This window comes from Tauraco erythrolophus, chromosome 5, assembly GCF_009769465.1.
Source record: "Tauraco erythrolophus isolate bTauEry1 chromosome 5, bTauEry1.pri, whole genome shotgun sequence".
NCBI classification, from domain to species: Eukaryota; Metazoa; Chordata; class Aves; order Musophagiformes; family Musophagidae; genus Tauraco; species Tauraco erythrolophus.
The window spans coordinates 62,107,376-62,127,038 of record NC_141469.1 but is presented as its reverse complement, the minus strand read 5'-3'; the positions used below and the strand labels follow the sequence as shown (position 1 = coordinate 62,127,038).

General features: G+C 37.1%; 1 protein-coding gene across 1 annotated transcript in view; it reads right to left on the bottom strand.

The window, feature by feature from the left end:
* GLRA3 (glycine receptor alpha 3) overlaps positions 1-13,382 on the bottom strand; it is a 90,266-nt gene extending 76,884 nt beyond the window's left edge. The window contains 1 exon segment of the mRNA XM_086611886.1: positions 13,264-13,382. Within this exon segment, the coding sequence (XP_086468012.1) occupies positions 13,264-13,382 (119 nt within the window).
* Positions 13,383-19,663: the final 6,281 nt, after the last annotated feature.

The following is a 19,663-nucleotide window of genomic DNA, read 5'->3' as shown; positions in this document are numbered from 1 at the left end:
AGAATTTCACACATTAAGAGTGAACATAAACCTGACAAAAATACCTTTTTGACGTAAGAATGTTCTAGAATGTGACAGCTTAAAACAAAACCAGCAAATGTTAAGAACAACCACTGAAGGCCTAAAGCCCATTTGAATGAAAGTGTTTTCCATGATTGAACAAAAATAATAATCCTGTTTTTTCAGAAAGATAAAAACTGCTTTCAATTTTAGGAAAAAAATATGTCAATGTAAAGCAAAAACAATACTTATTTGTTTGATCTTTGTGGATAAAGCTGTTTTCTAAAGTTTTTCCAAATTTTTGCGGTTTGTCACTAAAATGCATTTGGTTAGTCAAGTAGCATGACACAGATGTTCTTCTGAGGTGTGACGTGTTTAAACTCACTACCTGAGATAGCTGTGTCAGAAGAGAGATGTGATTCTCTGTGTTTTGTTCCAGTAAACAAATTTACCTTTTGAAAACCTTGCAGATGAGGCAAGTATTGTAGACTGGCAGCTCAGAAGCAGGAACAAATACGTTTAAAGCAAATATTTCTAAGAATTGCATTGAAATTTTAAGGCAATCTCTTCACTCTATTGAAAATTAAAATCCTTCACAGAAACAAGAAGACAAATAGACTTCTCCTATTGAAGGCCATTAATCAGCAATATTGAATCATGAAAAGCCAGGGCCTTTCTGGAAAGCCAGGAGTTGTGTCAGAGGATCACAGCGGCATGGATCCAGTTCTGAAAGTGACATACAGAATCGACTGTCACTGCTGTCCCATTCCAGCTCACACAGAAAGAGTTTCTTCTGAGGAGCAAAACAAGACTCCAAATTCACCTTCTTCTCTGAATTATATTTGTTGGAAAACTCAGTCTCTTTACATTATCTACACAGCAAAGCCAGGGTAACTGAACTCCTAGTTTAAATGCCTGAATTAGGTAACATTACCTTCCTCTACAGTCCAAGGCTAATGCAAGGAGATCATTTGCTTGTAACTCCTTTCTATTCCACCATAAAAATAATTCTACTTGACATATATTGGTGAAAAAATCTATTTCATTCTGAAGGACCAAGGAAAAAAAAAAAAAGCAAAAGAAAAGTGAGTTTCCAGTAGTGAAAGAATAGTGGAAGAAGGTGACATGTACTAAACCCAAAGATAGCAAATGGAGGAGAAAGAATTAAGTTTGCAGCATCTCAAAAAAGACTGAGATTCCAAATGTTTTTCCCTGTTATTTCTGTTAAAATGACAACAATGTGTTGCTTGATAATTAAAGAAGAATTTTTTTTGTTACAGGTCATGAAGTTGTCAGTTCCTGATGTAATGAAAATGCACATTTTCATATCTGTAATATTTTAGACAATAATAATTTTATCAGATCAGAGAGAAGCACAGAACTCTTAACTCATGTTTTCCAGAGAAAAGACTGTCACTTCAATTAATAGGAGCAGAAGCATTATATCACCAAGACGTATTTTCTAATAAAAATCCTCAGGAGAATTTTAAATATTTTCTGTGACAGGTTAGATTTTCTACTGATTTTTCACAGTTTTAGATTTTCCTAGTTGTCCTTTTATCCTCGTAATTTGAATAAATTCAAATGGTCAGATTAATTTTTTGATATAATGCTGCAGAGATTAGTAGAGTTACATGAGGACATATTTTCAGTTAAAGTAAAAATTTTTATGTGCAACAAAAAATACATTTCCATTTAAGGCCACTAATTATCCATTCTTTATTATTTTAGTAGTTAGAAATGAAAACTACATGAAAAATATATATGATTGTGTTTCAATGCAAATATTAAAAATGTCTTTTCTTTCAGATTTGGAAAAAAATCATTTTTCTTTTTCGGTGACTGAAGTAATTGCATTTCAGTGCTCTTTGAAGGTTAGGCGATGGTTAGAAGCATTTTGTTATGATGTTCCTGATACCTTTACGGTGTAAATTTTTTTTCTTTTATCAAAACAGTTGAGAGTTCCTCCAGCCCTACAGTAGTCCTCCAGTCCTGTTTGTCATGGAAGTAAAATGATAGAATGTTTATAGCTTATTTACTTTATCTACTACAGTTTTTGGATTGCTGGAGAGTGTTTCAGCTTTTCTGAAGAGAGAGAAAAATTAGAGAACAATGGGGTTTTAAATCTTCTGACTAAGTCACTCTGACCTGATCACCGTTCCACAAGCTGAAGGGCTTTATATTCTAGATGAGGCTAAATTTGCATATATTTGTTTTTGTTTGTGGCTCAGTACATAGATATAAGCACAATGCTTTACTACCCCTCCTTGGGGGGAAAAAAAAATTATCTCTTAAGGTAAAGGAAGAACACTAATTTGTCAGCATTCTTCATAATCCTATGGGCATGGCTTTCTAGCTTAATTAAATTGTGGACTCAATAAACTCCAGGTTGTTTTCCAACTCTAATTCCAGTTGTTGTCCAACTCCAATTCTGCTTTCTTGTTTAAGACAAGTTTATTGTTGCCGATTTCAGGCATGCAGCCTGTGAATTTTCTTAGAACATTTTATGAATTATGACTGTAATCTGACAATTTGTTCTTTGTTTTCCCAGAAGAATCTACTTAGTAATCTTTTGTACCTGTTGTACATCTTATTTTTATGAATGTTCTAAATTCAGGTCTAGGTTTCTTGCTGTTTCTTAATTTATTCAACCTACTTTTTTTTTTTTTTTTTTGAGAAATACCTGACTCAAACAGCTATACAAGGAGCAAAGAATGTTTTAAATATTCAGATTCTGACAAATCTCTCCAAGACCTCCTACATGGGTTTAGTTTTTGACGACTTTAACTTTGAATTAATTAGTTCTTCCCAAAACTCAATTAACTGTTTTGAGTTATTTTTCAGACAGATAATAGTTGGCTAAAATGAACAGAAGATCTTTGAAAATAGAAACTCTAAATCATGAATTTATAGTAGTCTGAACTTGCATTACTATCTCACTATGAAGAATAATTTGTACATTAATTAAATAATTGAGAAAAGTTATTGGAGTAGTGGATAGATTGCAAAATGATCAAGTAAAATTATTTCAGAATATTATCTTTTACAACACCAGATATCCTTCTATGAAAGCATGTCGGAGCTGAACAATTACATATATTTTTGTGATTAATGAATGATTCCTCTAATCAATTGAACTTGTGCAGGATCAGACTGATGTCTTTCACCACCATAATGAATAGTAATTCAACTGATGTCAATGAGGCAACACTAGATTGAAAGGAGAGTTGATTAAAATGAGACTTTTGCCTGGCTAAAATCTGCAAATCATTGTTTCCCAAGGCAAACTCTTTTCAAATAGGAGCAACCTGTGAATATTGAAAACAGAACTCTATAGATTATAGTTCCTTGGTTGATCTGGTATTTTGAATGCATCGCAAAATGTCCTTTAAATTGTAGAGCTTCGTATTACTGTGTTTTCTAGTTCTAATTCACTGCCTAGATTTTTTCCTGTTGTTGTGGCATTGCCCCATCAGCTTACTTTGCATCCACTATGTTGCTGTACTCTCACTCAATATAAACAGAAAGTTTCCACTGAAGTGTGCATCTGTAGAAAAAAGATATTTATCATAATCATAATTAATGACCATTTAGAACGTCATAAGTCTTCTGTTCCTCCTTTGCCTTATTTTGCTTTAAAAATCCACTTTTATGAGTTGAAAACCATAACTGAAACTGAAAACTGGAGTTCTTTGACATGTTTCTTCTCAAACAATTGTTTTAGTATTCATAAAAATCTTCACAGAAAATCTTGTAATAGAATGAAATAGTTGGGGTTTATAAAAAAATAGATAAAAATTTGATTTTTAATTAAAACCCCAGAGTTTGTAAAGACTGATGCACAATTTGGTTAAACACTATTCCACTTGCCTTAGGGAAGCTCTGCTTGTATCAGTACAACAGTGTTGTCCTGTATCCTCAGTGAGCGTGCCAGATGGCTGTTTAGAAGATGAGACTTTTTCTCCAAAATAAGTTTGATAAGATACAAATTCAGTTAGAGAAAAGCTGAATATAGCCTGAAGAGGCACTCACCTTGAAGTATTTCAACAAGCAGGACTACAGCTCAGACAAGTAAAAACTTATCAGTAAATAGAACTCAGTGCTATATAAAGTTATTTGCCAAAACACTTCTCATTAAATTGTTTTGATTAGTCAGCTAATTATAGTGTAGATACTGTGTTATTACTATTGATTAAGAATTTTCAATTAAGACGAAATAGTTCTAGTAGGAAAATTGCTGATTTCTTGAAATAGGTTTTTCAGAAACATAACTCTTTCAATGTTGTTTCAATGAAGTGCTGGCAGGCTTTGCTAGAATACTGTCCAGTGTCCTTTCTATTCTGCTAGCCACAATCAGTTTTCTAATAACAATGGGAACTGAATGTGGGGTCTCAGGTTCTAATTTTTAAAAAATTCTCTGAACACCTGCCTCATAGAATTGACAGAGATTTTCTTCTGCTTTCTGCAACTTTAAATTCCTTTTATGCATTGAAAAAGCAATAAAATCTTTTCAGAGCTTTGGAATTTTTGGTGAGACAAGAATGGTGATGTTCAAAGAGCTGTGTTAATTTACACGAAATAAATGGATTAAGTAATTTTTCCTTTTTGTTAATTCTACCTAGAAATGACACTATAATAATTCAATATAAGACTTTCTTTAAAGAACAAGAAGGCTGAGCTTCAGGGTGATGATGAGAGTGGCAGGATTTATGCCACATAATGACAGAACTCAGTTTTCCTAATGCATGCACTGAAGCGTATTCCTTACTGAATAAGTCAAAGAAAATAATGTGAAGGTTAAAAACCAGTGCTGCTAGCCTTTCATATTTCCACCAAAATTATCCTGGTCCACTACACATGCACACATTCTCTTACACACACAGAAAGTGATGTTTAAACTTGCCCTCAGATATGTGCTTTGTCTTTGCATACTAGTCTTGCTTATGCCACTTATCCAGCATCCCCTTAATTATCATCTGAGTCTTCTAAGCTTTGTATAAACAAAAGAAATATGATGGCTGAAAGAAAGACCATGACCGAATGCACTCTGGTCTTCATTATGTGCAAGACACTTCATCTCCTGAAGGAGTCATCACTGTTAAAAAGGAGGAGAGAGGCCATTCTGTTTACCATTACTTAAAGAATTTGAGCAAGTGCATTTGTGTTCACATTTTGATTTCAAGTGAAAATTTGAATACTCTTACATTGAAATATCTCCGTACAGGAATAACAATAATAGTTAAAGACATACGTTCTTAGAGTTTGTTTCAACAGTGTTAGAATTTTGGGATAAGTTTTGGAGGTAAGATTTTGATAGATATATGGAGCAAATGGTTGCAAGTAGGTCTTTAATTTTAGTACTCTACTGTATTGCACTTTTTGTAATCATGTTACAGTCTCAAGTGGGTGCATTCCGTATTCACTTTATGCAGTAAAAAAATTGCAGTATCATGTTCAAAACAATGAGTATCCGATTTTCAATGTGCAAGAGTTGAAGGAAAACAGAAGGTAGTTTATTTTACTTTAATTATTGCAAATTAAGAGTTAAAGCAAACTGATAAATCTTACAAACTCTGATAAATCTGCTCCCTTTTTTTTTGCAAAAAAGAAGAAAAGAAAAACGTTTGCTTAAAGCATTCTTTCTGATAGGTAAAGCGACAAAAAAACCCCATTATGATTACAAAAAAAAATCTTTTATGGGATGCAGTCTGGATGTGATGCTGAAATCTGCCTACTTTGATTTTAGTTCTAACACTGCTGAGTCAGAGCTAATGGATCTGACCCTGTAGCATCAGGGAAAACATCGCTCAGATGTGCATCCCTTCGTGGAGGTGTTACATAGGTGCTTAGGCACAGAATTAACATTTATCTTAGAATACTGTATTTAGTAATAATTTAGCTGTGTGAATTCAGTGCTTTAGTCATGTTTGATTTCAGAAGTTTTATTTTTCCCTTCGAAAAACGAAAAGTTTTACCCTACTTTTGCCAGCAAGTTACCAGTTTGTGACATTTATTTTATTTATCTAGTAGGGCACCCTTAGCCAGCAGATATGTTGCTCACAAAACTGGAAGCTTAGTTGGTCCCTGCAGATGAATATGTCTTAGCCTACATATGCCCAGAGCTGGATGCTCCTGCGCATTACTGAATCTAACAGATGACAGCGCGGATTTGAAAACTTTACGAAATTAAAAGCCTTAGCAGGAGAAAAACTCAGAATCTTTTTAATACGCAAGTCTCACTGTATCCCAGAACATAATAAAATGACTTTTCACAAAAAAGTCCCTAAGCTCTGCAGTCATTCACTAAGATGTAAATTAATAATAATTTTTTAAAAACCCAATCTTCTGAAGAACCATGCTGTTATAACTGTATTTACTAGGCATTTCTGCTGAGTGGTTAGTTGTGAAATTGAAGTTAATTAAGGTTAATTGTTGGTAAAAATTATACAAATTTGTTAACAGTCATTTTTATAGAAAGTCATCTTGGAAATGATATATTCTGGCACCTGTAGATCCTCAGAGATGCTATTTAGGATTACATTAGGCTCATATTTTACCTCTCAAAATTCTGAGAGAAAAATTTATTTTATGAGAAACTGGAGATAAGTTCTAGGCATAGTGGAGTCTTATGCAAAGTGCACATAGTATGTGAAGCCTTGGGCAAGGGTGAGATGAGTAGCATATTCCAATATTATTTTTAATATCAAAGATATTTTAATATATATTTTATATCAAAGATGAAATGCAACAAAGGGCAAAATCTTAAGACAGTAGGTTATGTAGCTATAACTGCAGCTTGAATTTTAATCAGGAAGAGCAAAAAAACTAGTTTGCTTTTTTAAATGTCATAACTGTACTGACTTTCCTTATGATACCTTTCCTAACTCAGTCTTAGCTGTAAGAATCACATGCAGGTTAATAGCAATTAACTCAGCCTCACAGTTTGAAATAATTTAGTACTTCTGTGTTTGCTTTCTACTCACTTTATTGTTTCACTGAAACCATGCCAGGATGATCTGCTAGCTTGCTTTTTCCTATAGCCATTGATTTGTATTAGATAGCCGCCCCACTACTTGTGCAGATCCACTCTTTCAACAGTCCCATTGGTGACCACATGATTATCTCAGGCCAGAATCGTCTTCAACTTTTCTACATTTTCTGCTGTTTTCAACTGGAACTGGTTTTCAACTTTTCCCTTGGAAACCACATTTTGCTAAATTTTTATGTCACCAAATAGAAACTTCGGTAATAAGAATACTGAAGAGTATCGATCTTCCCCAGGGAAGTTCCTATCTGGAAATAGCCCTGACTCTCCTTGTTGCTGCTTATTTTACACATCTGTGGCAGAACTAGAGGAATAACAGGATGGTACATGGTACAGGAAAATTATATAGGAAGTAGTCATTATGTAAAAAGTCCACTGCAATATACACCAAGTATTATAACCCCTTTTGCTGTTGAATAATGTTGGAGCAATTCATTAGGTAGCTGACTGGAAGAGTAACAAAATGCATTCTTTTGTACTTTTATAATCACATAGTGTCTCTTTTTGTACTTTTTTCCCTTCATTCTTTCTTTTTACTCATACTGCTTAGCATTGGTATTGACACAACATCTAAAGACATCAGACAGGAAGGATCGTATTGCTTCAGAAGCCATAAAAATAATGGATTACAGTCTGGGCTAGAAAAAAGTACGTTCTCAAAGATTCTTATCTTCTTTTCTCTTGACTTTGTTGTGCAGAATGTTCTGCTTCCTGATGTCTTCTCATTCTCCTGCTCTGGTCCTGCATTTTTGTTACACATAGTTTCTAGCTCTGTTTTTTTCCTGCTCTCTGACATATTTCCTTTCTGCTGGTAGTTAATATTCTCAAAAAGGTGTCTTTTACTTGATTTGTTCACAATGTCTGTGTGTCAGTGAAAGTAAAACTACTACTTTTTAGTTTCGATCTCTTTTTACTGGTTCTTCCATTAAACATCATGAAGACCAGCAGGAAAAGCAATAAAAAGGAGAAGATGCAACACTGCACAGAGGGCTTTTTATTGTTCATTACTTGAGAAAAGCTGATTTGCGGCATCATTCCCTATAGGTATTATTACATAATACTCTGTAAGGTCATTTGGAGCTTGTATTCTAAATCTGTTAAAATAAGAAGCTCTGATCTTATAAAAATTTTCATTTTCTCTAATTGTCATGATTCTTAGGGTACAAGACCAATCTGACAGAGGAGCTGTTCCATTTTTCATCATACAGAAGCAGAGCACTTATCTCACAATATTATTTGCTTTCAGTTACTGTTAGCATCAGTTGGCTTGGAATGAATTGGGAGAGGTTAAAAAGTAAGAAAATGTCACTAGCACGGTAAGAATTGAAGATTCACATTTTTAATTGAAATGTCTTTGTTATTTAATTTTCTTACAGTTCATAATGTTATAAACTCAAAAATCTACACATAATTCTTTCTCAAAATTATAAACATGTTAGTCACAAAAATAATTGGGGTTTTGTAGAAATAAAGAATGGGTAGTAAAAAGTTCTGATTAAATTCACACTCATGGCAAAAGTCATATTTGGTTCAAAGGAATTTCCGTGTTTTCACTGGTATAGTTGAAACACAAGAGAACTTGAATTACATATTATTAGTGACAAAAAAAAAACCACACTTCCTTTTTGTCTGAGTTTTGGAAGGTACAACGCCTGCCTATGAGTACATCATGCAAGAGAACTCCAAGGCTCTCCTCCTGACATTTTATGAGGACCCTGCACACATTTCCTTCATCCCAGGGGTTTGGCTACCTGGGCTCAGTGCCAGCTCTGATAATGCAGCAGCCCAGCTTTGAAGCAGAGCTGTTTGATAAAAAGCTGTAGAAGCCTCAGCAGGAGTTCACTCCTCTTCTCTCAGGAGCTGTTTTTTACTTTTTTCCTGTTTGCTTCTTTTTTTTTTTTTTTTTTTTTTTTTTCCTCTCTCCCTCAGGAGTGCTGAGGAGATGCTCTTGGTCTCTGTGTGAGCTACTGTGCAAGTATACCTTTGCCCAGCCTTGTACCTTCCTAATTCTGATCCTGATCCTGATCTGACCTGACTTTTTGGCTTGAGTTTGGACCTGCCTCATCAATACCAACTTTGCGTGACAATCTGAACTGTTGTTTGGACTGGATTTGCTCTGCTCCTGCACAGGTTCCATGGGACTTCAAACTCTGTTGGTAGGACCCTGCTCCTGCCTGCTTTGCTGTGAGTCTGGACTCCCAGCTTGCCTTCCCTTCCCTTGCTGCTCCCTGAGACATATCAAATCTTTTCCATTTTGACTTGGAGTCTGTTGACTGATTTATCTCATAGAAATTATATTTTCAAATTGAGTCTGGGCTGCTGCTGAGGAAAGGTACTGTGCCTCAGTGCTTCCATCTTGAATTACTACATTTTCTTTCACACAGTATTTTACTCACAACCTGATTTTAGCAGACAGCTAAAGGTAACTAATAAGACTATTTTCTTGTATTGTACTGTAGGTATAATTCTTAACATATTAATAAGCTACTGAAGTCTCATCAGAACATCTGAAAATCTTTATTTTCAAAGATCTTTGTGACGATATGATAGATTTAGTATTTTTTAGCTGCCATTTTTTTCTGTTTCGTTATTTGGAGGAACTAATGCTGACTTAAAGGATATTGACTTCTGCTTCTTAAAGCTTTTCATCTGAAATCAGTTTGCAATGCAATGCAAGAATAATTTCAAAATCAGTTAACTGTGAGATCAGATGTGCCCAAGAGGTTTTTTCTGCAAGATTATGGTCACTAAGTGCAACTAGCTGTCTCTGTAATACCCTTTCCTTCAGTATAAGACCAATGGGCCAGTGAACAGAACCAGGAAAGAGGCAATAATCTAATCATAGCATGATTCTTGGTCTATGCTAATATGGATACTTCAAGAAATACCATATAGGGAGAATCTATTTTGCATTTCCGCAGTGCCACCTACCTTTTTGTTCTGTGCTTTCCCCATACATAGGTCTACATATAAAATAGCCATATTATACTCTTTCAGGAGAAAGCAGAGTCCCTGTCAAGTCCCTGACAGTGTAGTTCTAATAAAGTTGTGCTGGTGCCCTTGCAAGTTCGAGAACTGTCATAAAACTCTGACTCACAAATATGATCTTCATGTTGACTCTACAAATATTATCTTCCTTTCAGCATGACCTCTTGGTATCCAGGGAAATTCAAAGGAATTTTTTGTTAACACTATTATGTTTAATGAAAACAGAGAAATACTCTGTCTTAGAGATTATTATAACTTCAAACCATATCTTAGAAATGTTTATTTTCCTTGTCTGTTAGTGAATTACAGTTATTATTTAGGCTTCATTAAATTTTTTTTCCCAGCTTTTACCCTCATTTTTACATCTCTGCCCTGTTTTTAATATCACACTGAGGCTCGGCCTGGCAGTCATTAATAAATAATAAAATTATAGCTTTTCTCCCAGCCCCTAAATATATCACTGAAAACATAATAGAATGTTATGTGCTTAAACCCTTGGTTTTCATGGCTGAAATCTATTAATATATTATCAATAAGTATGTTATTGATCTAAGGCATACTAGTACAAACATGCTCAATATAATGAAAACTATTAACAATGTTTTATTGTCTCTACAATGTCTTTCAGAAATCAAATTAATAGTTAGATCCTATTATGACCAGTATACATCTTGTTTCAGTCATTTCAATTTGAAGAGTCTTTAGATGTGGGCTGAAAAATTATTATTAAAAAAAAACGTAATCAAGTGCAGTTTTCTCTTGTGAAGCATGCCAATTAAGAGACTTTACTCATTAAAGTAGCAAGCCTGTAACTTTACACTGAAAAAAATCCTTTTTGTTTTCATTTGCTCTGTACAGAAAATAAAACTAAATGCCTCTCTTCACAGGCATATTACTTAAACAATCACTTTAAACAGTCTCGGGGCTGTTGGACAAGAATCGAAGGTTCTTCCTGTTGGGTTCCTTCAGTCTTCTCACACAGCCGTGAGTGGTTGTTAATGAAGAGCAGAAAAGTTTTCATGTTGCACAATGTAAGAGAAGATACATTATTTTTTCCGTAATGTTTGAGCAAGTGAAACGCTTAGGGTTTGGCTGTGCTCATAGCACATCCATCTTCTCACTGAGGGTGTTATATAGGTGTTAAGGCTGGAGCCTGTGTGTCTTACAGAGAGTGGAAATAGTGTCCTACTGTTCCCTGTTCCCTTTGCTCTAATGTAAATCATAGCACAAGGCTTAAGCTGGAAAAGAACTAGAATTAATGGCTCCCAGAACCTTGGGAATTTTACAAGTTGTACTATATTAACCTTTTTTTTTTTTTTTAAAACTCTTTTTCCATTTCAAAGCATGGAGAGGACTCCTGTGTGTCTCAAACTGACTTTCTCAGGTATTATTGCTAGACCTAAATGCAACAACAATCTCTATATTGAGATATATATCTAAGATATACATAGATTCCGAGCAGCTTTCTGAAGTCATTCTCAGACTGTATAGTCCTCATGGACAGTAACCGTGTTCGTTGTGATAAAATGACAATTTAAGAGCAGAAGGCTATTGAAATACAAGAGCTACTTGGACATTGAAGAGAATAATTTGAATTTATGCAAAATAAAACACCTGTACACATTTTGAAACAATTAAATATTAGTCTAGAATTATGTGATGCAAAATATATGTATGCTTTCCAAATCTGATTTTTTCACTTTTTTTCCCCTTAGAATACAATATGTGTTTTTATATTACTAAAATAAAGGATGAATCATTCAACAGTAAGATGTCAATTAAATAATATGCAAAGGAAAAATGAGTTCAAAATAAGTAAAAAAAAAAGTAAGTACATTGAAATAAAATAATAATAGCACAGTACTTCTTGTATTGTCTACACTACACAGAGGTTTGTTCATCTACTCTGAATATTAAATACTCAATGCAACTGGAAAATTTAAACTGTAATATACATGCATTTACTCTTTCCTCCCAGTGTTAATTAATCCCATACCATGTGACCCAGTTTCTTAAAATCTCTTTCTTTTGGCACAATTACAATAAAAACACATTATAAACTATTTATGTTACATATGTTGATACAAAACAGGTCATTAAACTAACTTCAAAAAGGAAAGATTTGCTGTGAACCTGTGAGCACCTGTGAACTGTGCCATCACTGTGGGGCAGGACGTGCTACTGTTTTAACTTTGTGACTGTAAATCCCTTACGTGTATAATCTCCAAACTCTCTCTGGAAAACCACTTTTCAAATCTAAGTTTCCCTTTTTATCTTTGACAGGTAACTATGTGATTCTTAAAAGAGTCTGGCATTGTCGTTTTATATGTCATAGTCTGTTGTGATACAGAGCTAGGATGTTTGTTGATAACAAGCAGAGTTAACTCTGCATCAGCAGTGAATACACGATGACAATGAAATCTGCTTCTTTACATGTCTAATTTTTCTTTTTAAGTTTTCCTCTCACCTTTAAACAGAGGATTCAAGTTTATTTTAGATTGCTATCACCGCACTTCTAGAGCTATGTTTCAAAAGAATGCTTGCACTGATATCGTAACATTACTTAAGCTAGAAAAGTGTGCTGGGCAGAAAGTAGAAAAAGCCAGATGAACCTCAGTCTTCTACTCAGGTCATAATTTCTGGGTATGTTGCTATCCTTTGTAATACAAATCCTAGACTGCCAGTGGTACAGCAAACACTTTCACTCTTGAGGGAAATTCTGTAGACCACATCCTCTGTTCACTCAGCTGTCATTTTTTTCTGTTTCTGTATAAGACTACTCTGACTTAACGCTATCCCTGATTTTCCTTTTACTGGAAAGAGCTGATAGTAATAAGTAAATAGATATATTCCTGACTGAGATTATCTTCTGTAACTTTTACATATAGACTTGGCTCTTGAAGAATTTTCAAGATCGTTAATGCTACATTTCCTGCTAAACACCGTGATAAAATTCACAGATCACGTAGGGGAACCCTAACAGTGAACAGGTGAAGAAAACGCACAGCCTGCAGCTTGCAAAACACGAAATCAAACGCCAGGCAATGCAATGTTACAAAGTCCTAGGCGAAGCACGGACCCCACGGATTTAGTTCCCGTGCCCACAGCCTGGCTGCCCAAGCTAGCCGGCCGTTCGTGGTGCGGAAAGGCAGTGACCCGAGTCCCAGGCATTTCAGCCGCCCGAGAAAACCGGCCGGAGGACCTTTGCTTCCCCGAAGGAAACAACTCACCTGAGCAGTACCGCGGCTTCCCACAGATAAAACCCCGAGACGGCCGCGCGGAGGTACCTAATCCGGGCCATGGTGCTCGGAGGCGCCGCGGATCCCGGGAGCGGTGTTGTCCGCGGCATCGGCGGGGCGGCGCGGCTCGGCGGGCGAGGGCGGCGGCGCGGCTCCCCGCGGCGGGCGGCGCCCCAGCACCCTGGAGAGCTCCGGCGGCTCCGCGCCCGCCGCCCGCCTAGTGCCCGGCGGCGCCCCGCGCCCGCCCGCTGGGCCCCGCCGCTCCCGCCCCGCCGCTCCGCATCGCCGCCGAGCGGGAGCCTAATCCCAGCCGCGGCGGCGGCGCCGAGCCGCGGCGGCGGAGGGAGCCCACCTCCGCTCCTGCCAGCAGCCGGCACCCCGCCGCCGGCCGCATCCCGGGCGCGGGGGGCGCCGCGGCCCCGGTGGCGGCGGGGCGGGCGGGGAGGCAGGGCGGGGGCCGGCCCCGGCCGCCCCCTCGGAGCGCGCTGCCACCGCGGAGGTCGGCGGGGCGGGACCGGGGACGGCGGCGGCGAGCGGGGGCCCTGGAGAGGCTGCCCCTGGCTGGGGCCGGCGGTTGGTGTTCGCGCTCAGAGCAGACCCGGCCTGAGCGCCTTCTGCGGGGAAAAGGGCGGTGGGGATGATGCCTGCACGGCGCAGCCATCGTTCGGGAGCTGGGGTGAATTCACGGAGCCTTGGGTCTCGGAAGGGATTGGGGAAAGAGGGGTGGCAGTTATTCTGCTTTGCCTGTGAGGCTGGTGGTGTGATTTTCCTTAGGAAACGGGGAGGGGAGGGGGGGGGGAAACCCGCATCTGTATTTCAGTCTCTTCTTCTTTGAAAGTACAGTGCTGATGGACACGGAAAAAGTATATCCAGCTCTGTTCCACTTTTCAGAAAAGAGGGATGATCTGGTGCCATGAGTCAGACTAATGGTGAAATTTTAAGAGTTTGAAAGTTTGGCTGCAGAGGAGACTGGAAGAGATTATGGGAAGGAAAAAGGGAAAGAGTGTTGTAAGAGGGAAACAAGAAAGTTATTCCCGAGAAGAGAGAGGACCAGAGAATGAGTTTACAAGGACAGGTGACAGTGGGACAGTGCGATGGTTACAGTTGTTATTAGAGAAACCAAGCAACATGTCACGCAAGCCAGGAGCTGCTTGCATTAGAAAAGGACAAGGATGCATGAGTTGATATTGAGAAATATTGTTTGAGAAATTCTTGCAGGAATCTCTACAGTTTGTGCATGAAGTAACAAGGATGTAAAATGAAAGATATGTGAGGAAGGACTATACCTGGAGAGGGGCAGAAGAGGAAAATATGTCTGAGATTGTAGAGTAGTGATACTCTGTGAGCCTAAAAGGCAGTGGCCTTTGAACACCTACGTCATGTCTGCGAGAGTCACTTGGAAGGAGAAATCTGGGAGCAGTTCAGGAACAGATCTCTGCATACGTGAAATGTATCTGGATGGGGCTATCCCCCTGTCAGTGTTCGCCTCGTAACATCTGCTTGCTTACTTTTTCCTATAACCACTAACTTGCTTTAGACAGCAGCCCCGCTGCTTGCGCAGACCATGTGATTATTTCAGGCCAAAGTCTTACTTAAGCTGTCAAAAAGCTACAGAAATCCCAAGTGCTGAAGAAGGAAGGAGATGTGGAAAAAGATAAAGGTTCAGCAAGATTAGGCACATGAAGCAGAGTAAAAGAAACTGAAGTTTAGGGAAGTATATCAAACAATACAGAAAAAGGAAGACAGAAAAGAGAAAGTGAAATATAGAACAACTTTTTATACAGAATAGAAAAAAAAAAACGAATTTTATGCATTCCTTATATCCAAGGATAGGGTGTGTGTTAGAAATATGGTATTTCATTAGAAATCTTTAGAGGCAATCACATGTTCCTCTTCCAGGTATATTGTCTTTTTTTTTTTCTTTCAAAAATATCCCACATGCAGCTTTCACCTCAGTTTTTAACTTATGTTTTCCATTTTTGCCATATCTTTATTCTTTTTTTAGCTCTTCTTCAAGATTGTTCCAGCAGGTGTCACTAAATAATGATGCCTACCACACGTTTTAGATCCAGTTTGGATTTCTTTGTAGATACCTGTCAAGTGTATGGCTGAAGAATGTACTATAATATTGCTAACTTATTTCCTCTGTTCCCTGAACATTTTTTATTCAGAGTGGTTACACAAATTCAGGAACTCTTTATATTCAGTACTCTAGGTCCACTTTGCAAAAAGTTTATCCTTTTGTTCTTGTTCTCCCCTTTGCCCTAGGTGGCAACAACCATCACAAAAAGAACCTGATTTAAACCCTTAACTGGAAATATAATAGCAAACTAACTAAAGAATCCCTCTGTTTGCTCAAGGACAGACTTTCAATGCAGGTGCTCTACAGAATCAGTGTAGAGTACTTCCTTAGTATATTCAGAACACTTGATTCTTATCTTTCCCCTTAAAATAAGTATTTAGTGAGGCTCCTTCTCCAGGCGCTGTTTATCTTTGAGTGTTATGTACTGCAACAGTGAACTGGTCCAACATTTCATTTGTTTGCACAAAAGCAAGTGCATTTTTCTTATGATGCTGCTAGTGAAAACTACCGGCGCAAACACTCCAGGTCTCCAATAGGAACATTTCTATTAATTATAAATATAGGCTATGCTTTAGATATGCAGAGGTCAAACTTCTCAAAATCCCTATGGGAAAAACTTTAAGTAGCAGCTTTGCTGTTGCACCATTTTGTTCTGCTAAATACGAACGTTGTTTTCAAGCTTTTGAAAATTCTCATATGGGTAGTGTTGAATATTAAAAGACTCTTTTCTGAACAAATTTAAACAACATGCCTCGATGTATGAAAAATTCCAGTTCAACAAAGTGCTCAAGCACATACCGTTGACTTCAATGAGATTAGAAGCATAGAAGCACACTTAGTTTTTAATCACAAGCTTTGATAAAATATTCCCTAATAGTTTTAAGTGGTTTAATTCACTATTGTTTTACTTACCACCTTTTTATGCTTTCCATATCACTACTGACAGACTTAACCTGCTATTATACAAAGCTGATCACATGGCTATGTGATTGGCTATGTCCAATCGTTAAAAGATAGAATCATAGAATGGTAAGGGTTGGAAGGGACCTTAAAGATCATCTAGTTCCAACTCCCCTGCCATGGGCAGAGAAATCCTCCACTACACCAGGTTGCCCAAAGCCTCATCCAACCTGGCCTTGAACACTTCCAGGGATGGGGCATCCACAACTTCTCTGGGCAACCTGTTCCAGTGCCTCACCACTCTCAATGTAAAAAATTTCTTCCTTATATCTAATCTAAATCTCCCCTCCTTCAGTTTAAAGCCATTGCCCCTTGTCCTGTCACTACACGCCCTTGTAAAAAGTCCCTCTCCAGCTTTCCTGTAGGCCCCCTTTAGGTACTGGAAAGCTGTGATAAGATCACCGCGGAGCCTTCTCTTCTCCAGGCTGAACAGCCCCAACTCTCTCAGCCTGTCTTCATAGCAGAATCTTTAAGGAATCTTTTGATACTTCTGGTAGATATAGTAAATTGAAAAGTGAGACTTGTTTGAAAATCCATTTAAAAAATTAAGTCCATAGAGTGTCACCGTAGTATGAATCTCTCTTAACTATTAATGTCGCTCATTACATATGTCTCATATACCTGGATAACAACATCATAAAATATTACTCATCATTCAAAACATGATAGTGGTATGTGTGTATCGTATGTGTACAAAGCTGAGCTGTATAATTTACTTTCAGTACTATTGGAGGTTAATTGAAGCATGTTCTTCATAAATGGAAAACACTAGTATGTTGAAATGAAAAGTTTTCACCAAAATATGTTCATGTGAATTCTCCTCATAAACAGCAAGCTGTATAACTACTCTTTCTCTGGTCCAACAAGTATTTAGGTATATTTGAAAGTAAAGCACTTGTATTTATGAGCTTGAGAGATATTCACCAGGAGTCAAAATTCAGCCTGGGAGTCAAAATTCTTTAAGGTTACTAATTTGGATCGTAACAGTAGATTACCTTTTTTTTTTTCTGTCCCAAAAATGGGGATACTTAAAAGCTCTGTATATTTGTACTTGGCAAGAAATAAGCATGGGTCAATTTTATAGAGTAGCTCACTTGAATGACACACAATTTATATAACTGAATGTAAGATCCTTCGGCTACTCAACAGTAGAGCAGTTATAGTTGAAGGATTAGTGTATGTGCTTTCTGGTGTGACAGAGTCCTTGCGGAATATTAAGACAAACTAATCATAGCTGTAGTCATGAGAAGTTGTTACGATCATTTTAGTGTACTCAATCTGGAATATGTTATGGTTCTATATGTTTAAATAATCATTCTGTAAGAAGACTGCTGACGACTTTGAAATACTTTTCTAACATAAGATTAAAGCAGTTTATCTTGTAAAAACCAGAAAGGTTCAGAGATGTCTTTAGACACCTTCATGATGGAAAAAAAGATTGTGAAAGGAAGGTAATTTTTCAGATGAGTAGAGGTAGTAAATTAGCAAGACTGGAACATGATAAAAGAGTTCAGAGTACAAAAACAATTTCCTACTTTGAAGCAATTAAAAAATTGAAACAATTAAAGAGGGAGCAGAACTGATCACTATTTGAAATCTTTAAATCTAGGTCAGCTGTATGTTCTGGGTTTGATTCAGGAGCCCCTGGGTAAAATTTGATGAGCCCTGAGATCCAGAAGTTCAAATCAACAATGGCTCCAGAGTTGAAATATGCGAATCTGTAAACTCACAATGTTTTGTCATGATATATTCAGCTACAAAGTTAAAGTTATACGGTTTCTTAGAAAAGCAATACATTGATCTTACAAACATTAGATTCGCTTCCAAGCTGACAGAGTTGAAAACCACAAGTATCATAATGGTAAGGAATAAAGACCTCATGTATGTAGTCTTTACCACACTTGTACTGCCAGTTTGAACATTGCAGCATTTTAAGAGGGTGTTGTGATAGGATATGACATCACTGTAGTTTTAGATCCTCGTTTTACTGAGACATGTTTGATTATGTTAATTAATCTGGCTTTCTCAGTACACAGGATTCCCCAGGATGTAATTCATTCAAGTATGAAACCCTAGAGGCTTTGACCTATTGCTAAGCTCAAAACCACAAATAGAACAGATTTTTTTTTTTATAAACACAATACTAAAACAAAAAGGCCAACTTTTAAATATGGGAGTGAAGTCACTAAAAAGAAAAATGAGTAGTTAAGTATACTTCAATAAGCAACCAAAGGCTTAGCAAAGGTTTTCAGTCTCTGAAAATAAAGTGGAGATTCTGTATAAGAGTGTTTGCCAGTTTTCTCCGTAGGAAATATAACTGCTTACCACAAAGCTGTAACATAACATTCTTCAAAATATATTACTTTAAAATTAAGTCTTGGGGTAACTAAAACAAATAAACTTTTTAGTCTGGTTTTCTTAACTATTGGCTGTTGCATTTAATTTCTGGATACGTACAAATAAATTGTTTCTACTTCATAGTTAATTAAATTAGTCTTTTAACAAACTGAGATATGACCAACAGATTGCATGCATTTTTCTTCAGACAATTTTTCAAGCACTTTCTATCTTAAGCTTTAATTTTCTTAATTCAGATGGAGTTCCCCAGTTCCAGTTGCAATTGATGTTCTTCTATCCATAATGTTCTTTAGATCTCTACTAAACTATACAAGAAACTAATCAGATGGGGGGGGGGGGCGGGTGGGGTGGGGAGGGGAGAGGTGGGGCTGGGAGGTAGGTCATAATAGTAGGAGAAATTAGAAAGCAGAAAAGCAGATAGATGATCTATATTTTACTCTCAGTGAGAGCTCATCCAATGTTAATAAGAGTGGTATATTTCAAAGTAATAACATAACACATGTACGTATCAAGTGTATATACAGCAGAACTCAGAAAATATATTGATACAGGGAGAATAGGTTGGAAACTTCAATGAAAAACCCTACGGTCTTATAGATAACAGGCATATGTATAAAAATACCACCCTGAAATGGTCTAATATCTAAATACAATATTATTATTAAATATTAGTCATTTTGTAAACATAATGTGTGCATATGTATCCACTTTGTATGAAGACAAATGCCTTTGGTGAGGCACTGGAACATGTTGCCTAGAGAAGTTGTAGATGCCCCATCCCTGGAAGTGTTCAAGGCCAGGTTAGATGAGGCTTTGGGCAACCTGGTGTAGTGGAGGGTTTCCCTGCCCATGGCAGGGGGGTTGGAACTAGATGATCTTTAAGGTCCCTTCCAACCCTAACCGTTCTATGATTCTATGATTCTAAGACAACTAAGCAAAGATACAAATACAGTGTAAATTTTTACTCCATAAGCAATCATCACCGAAAAG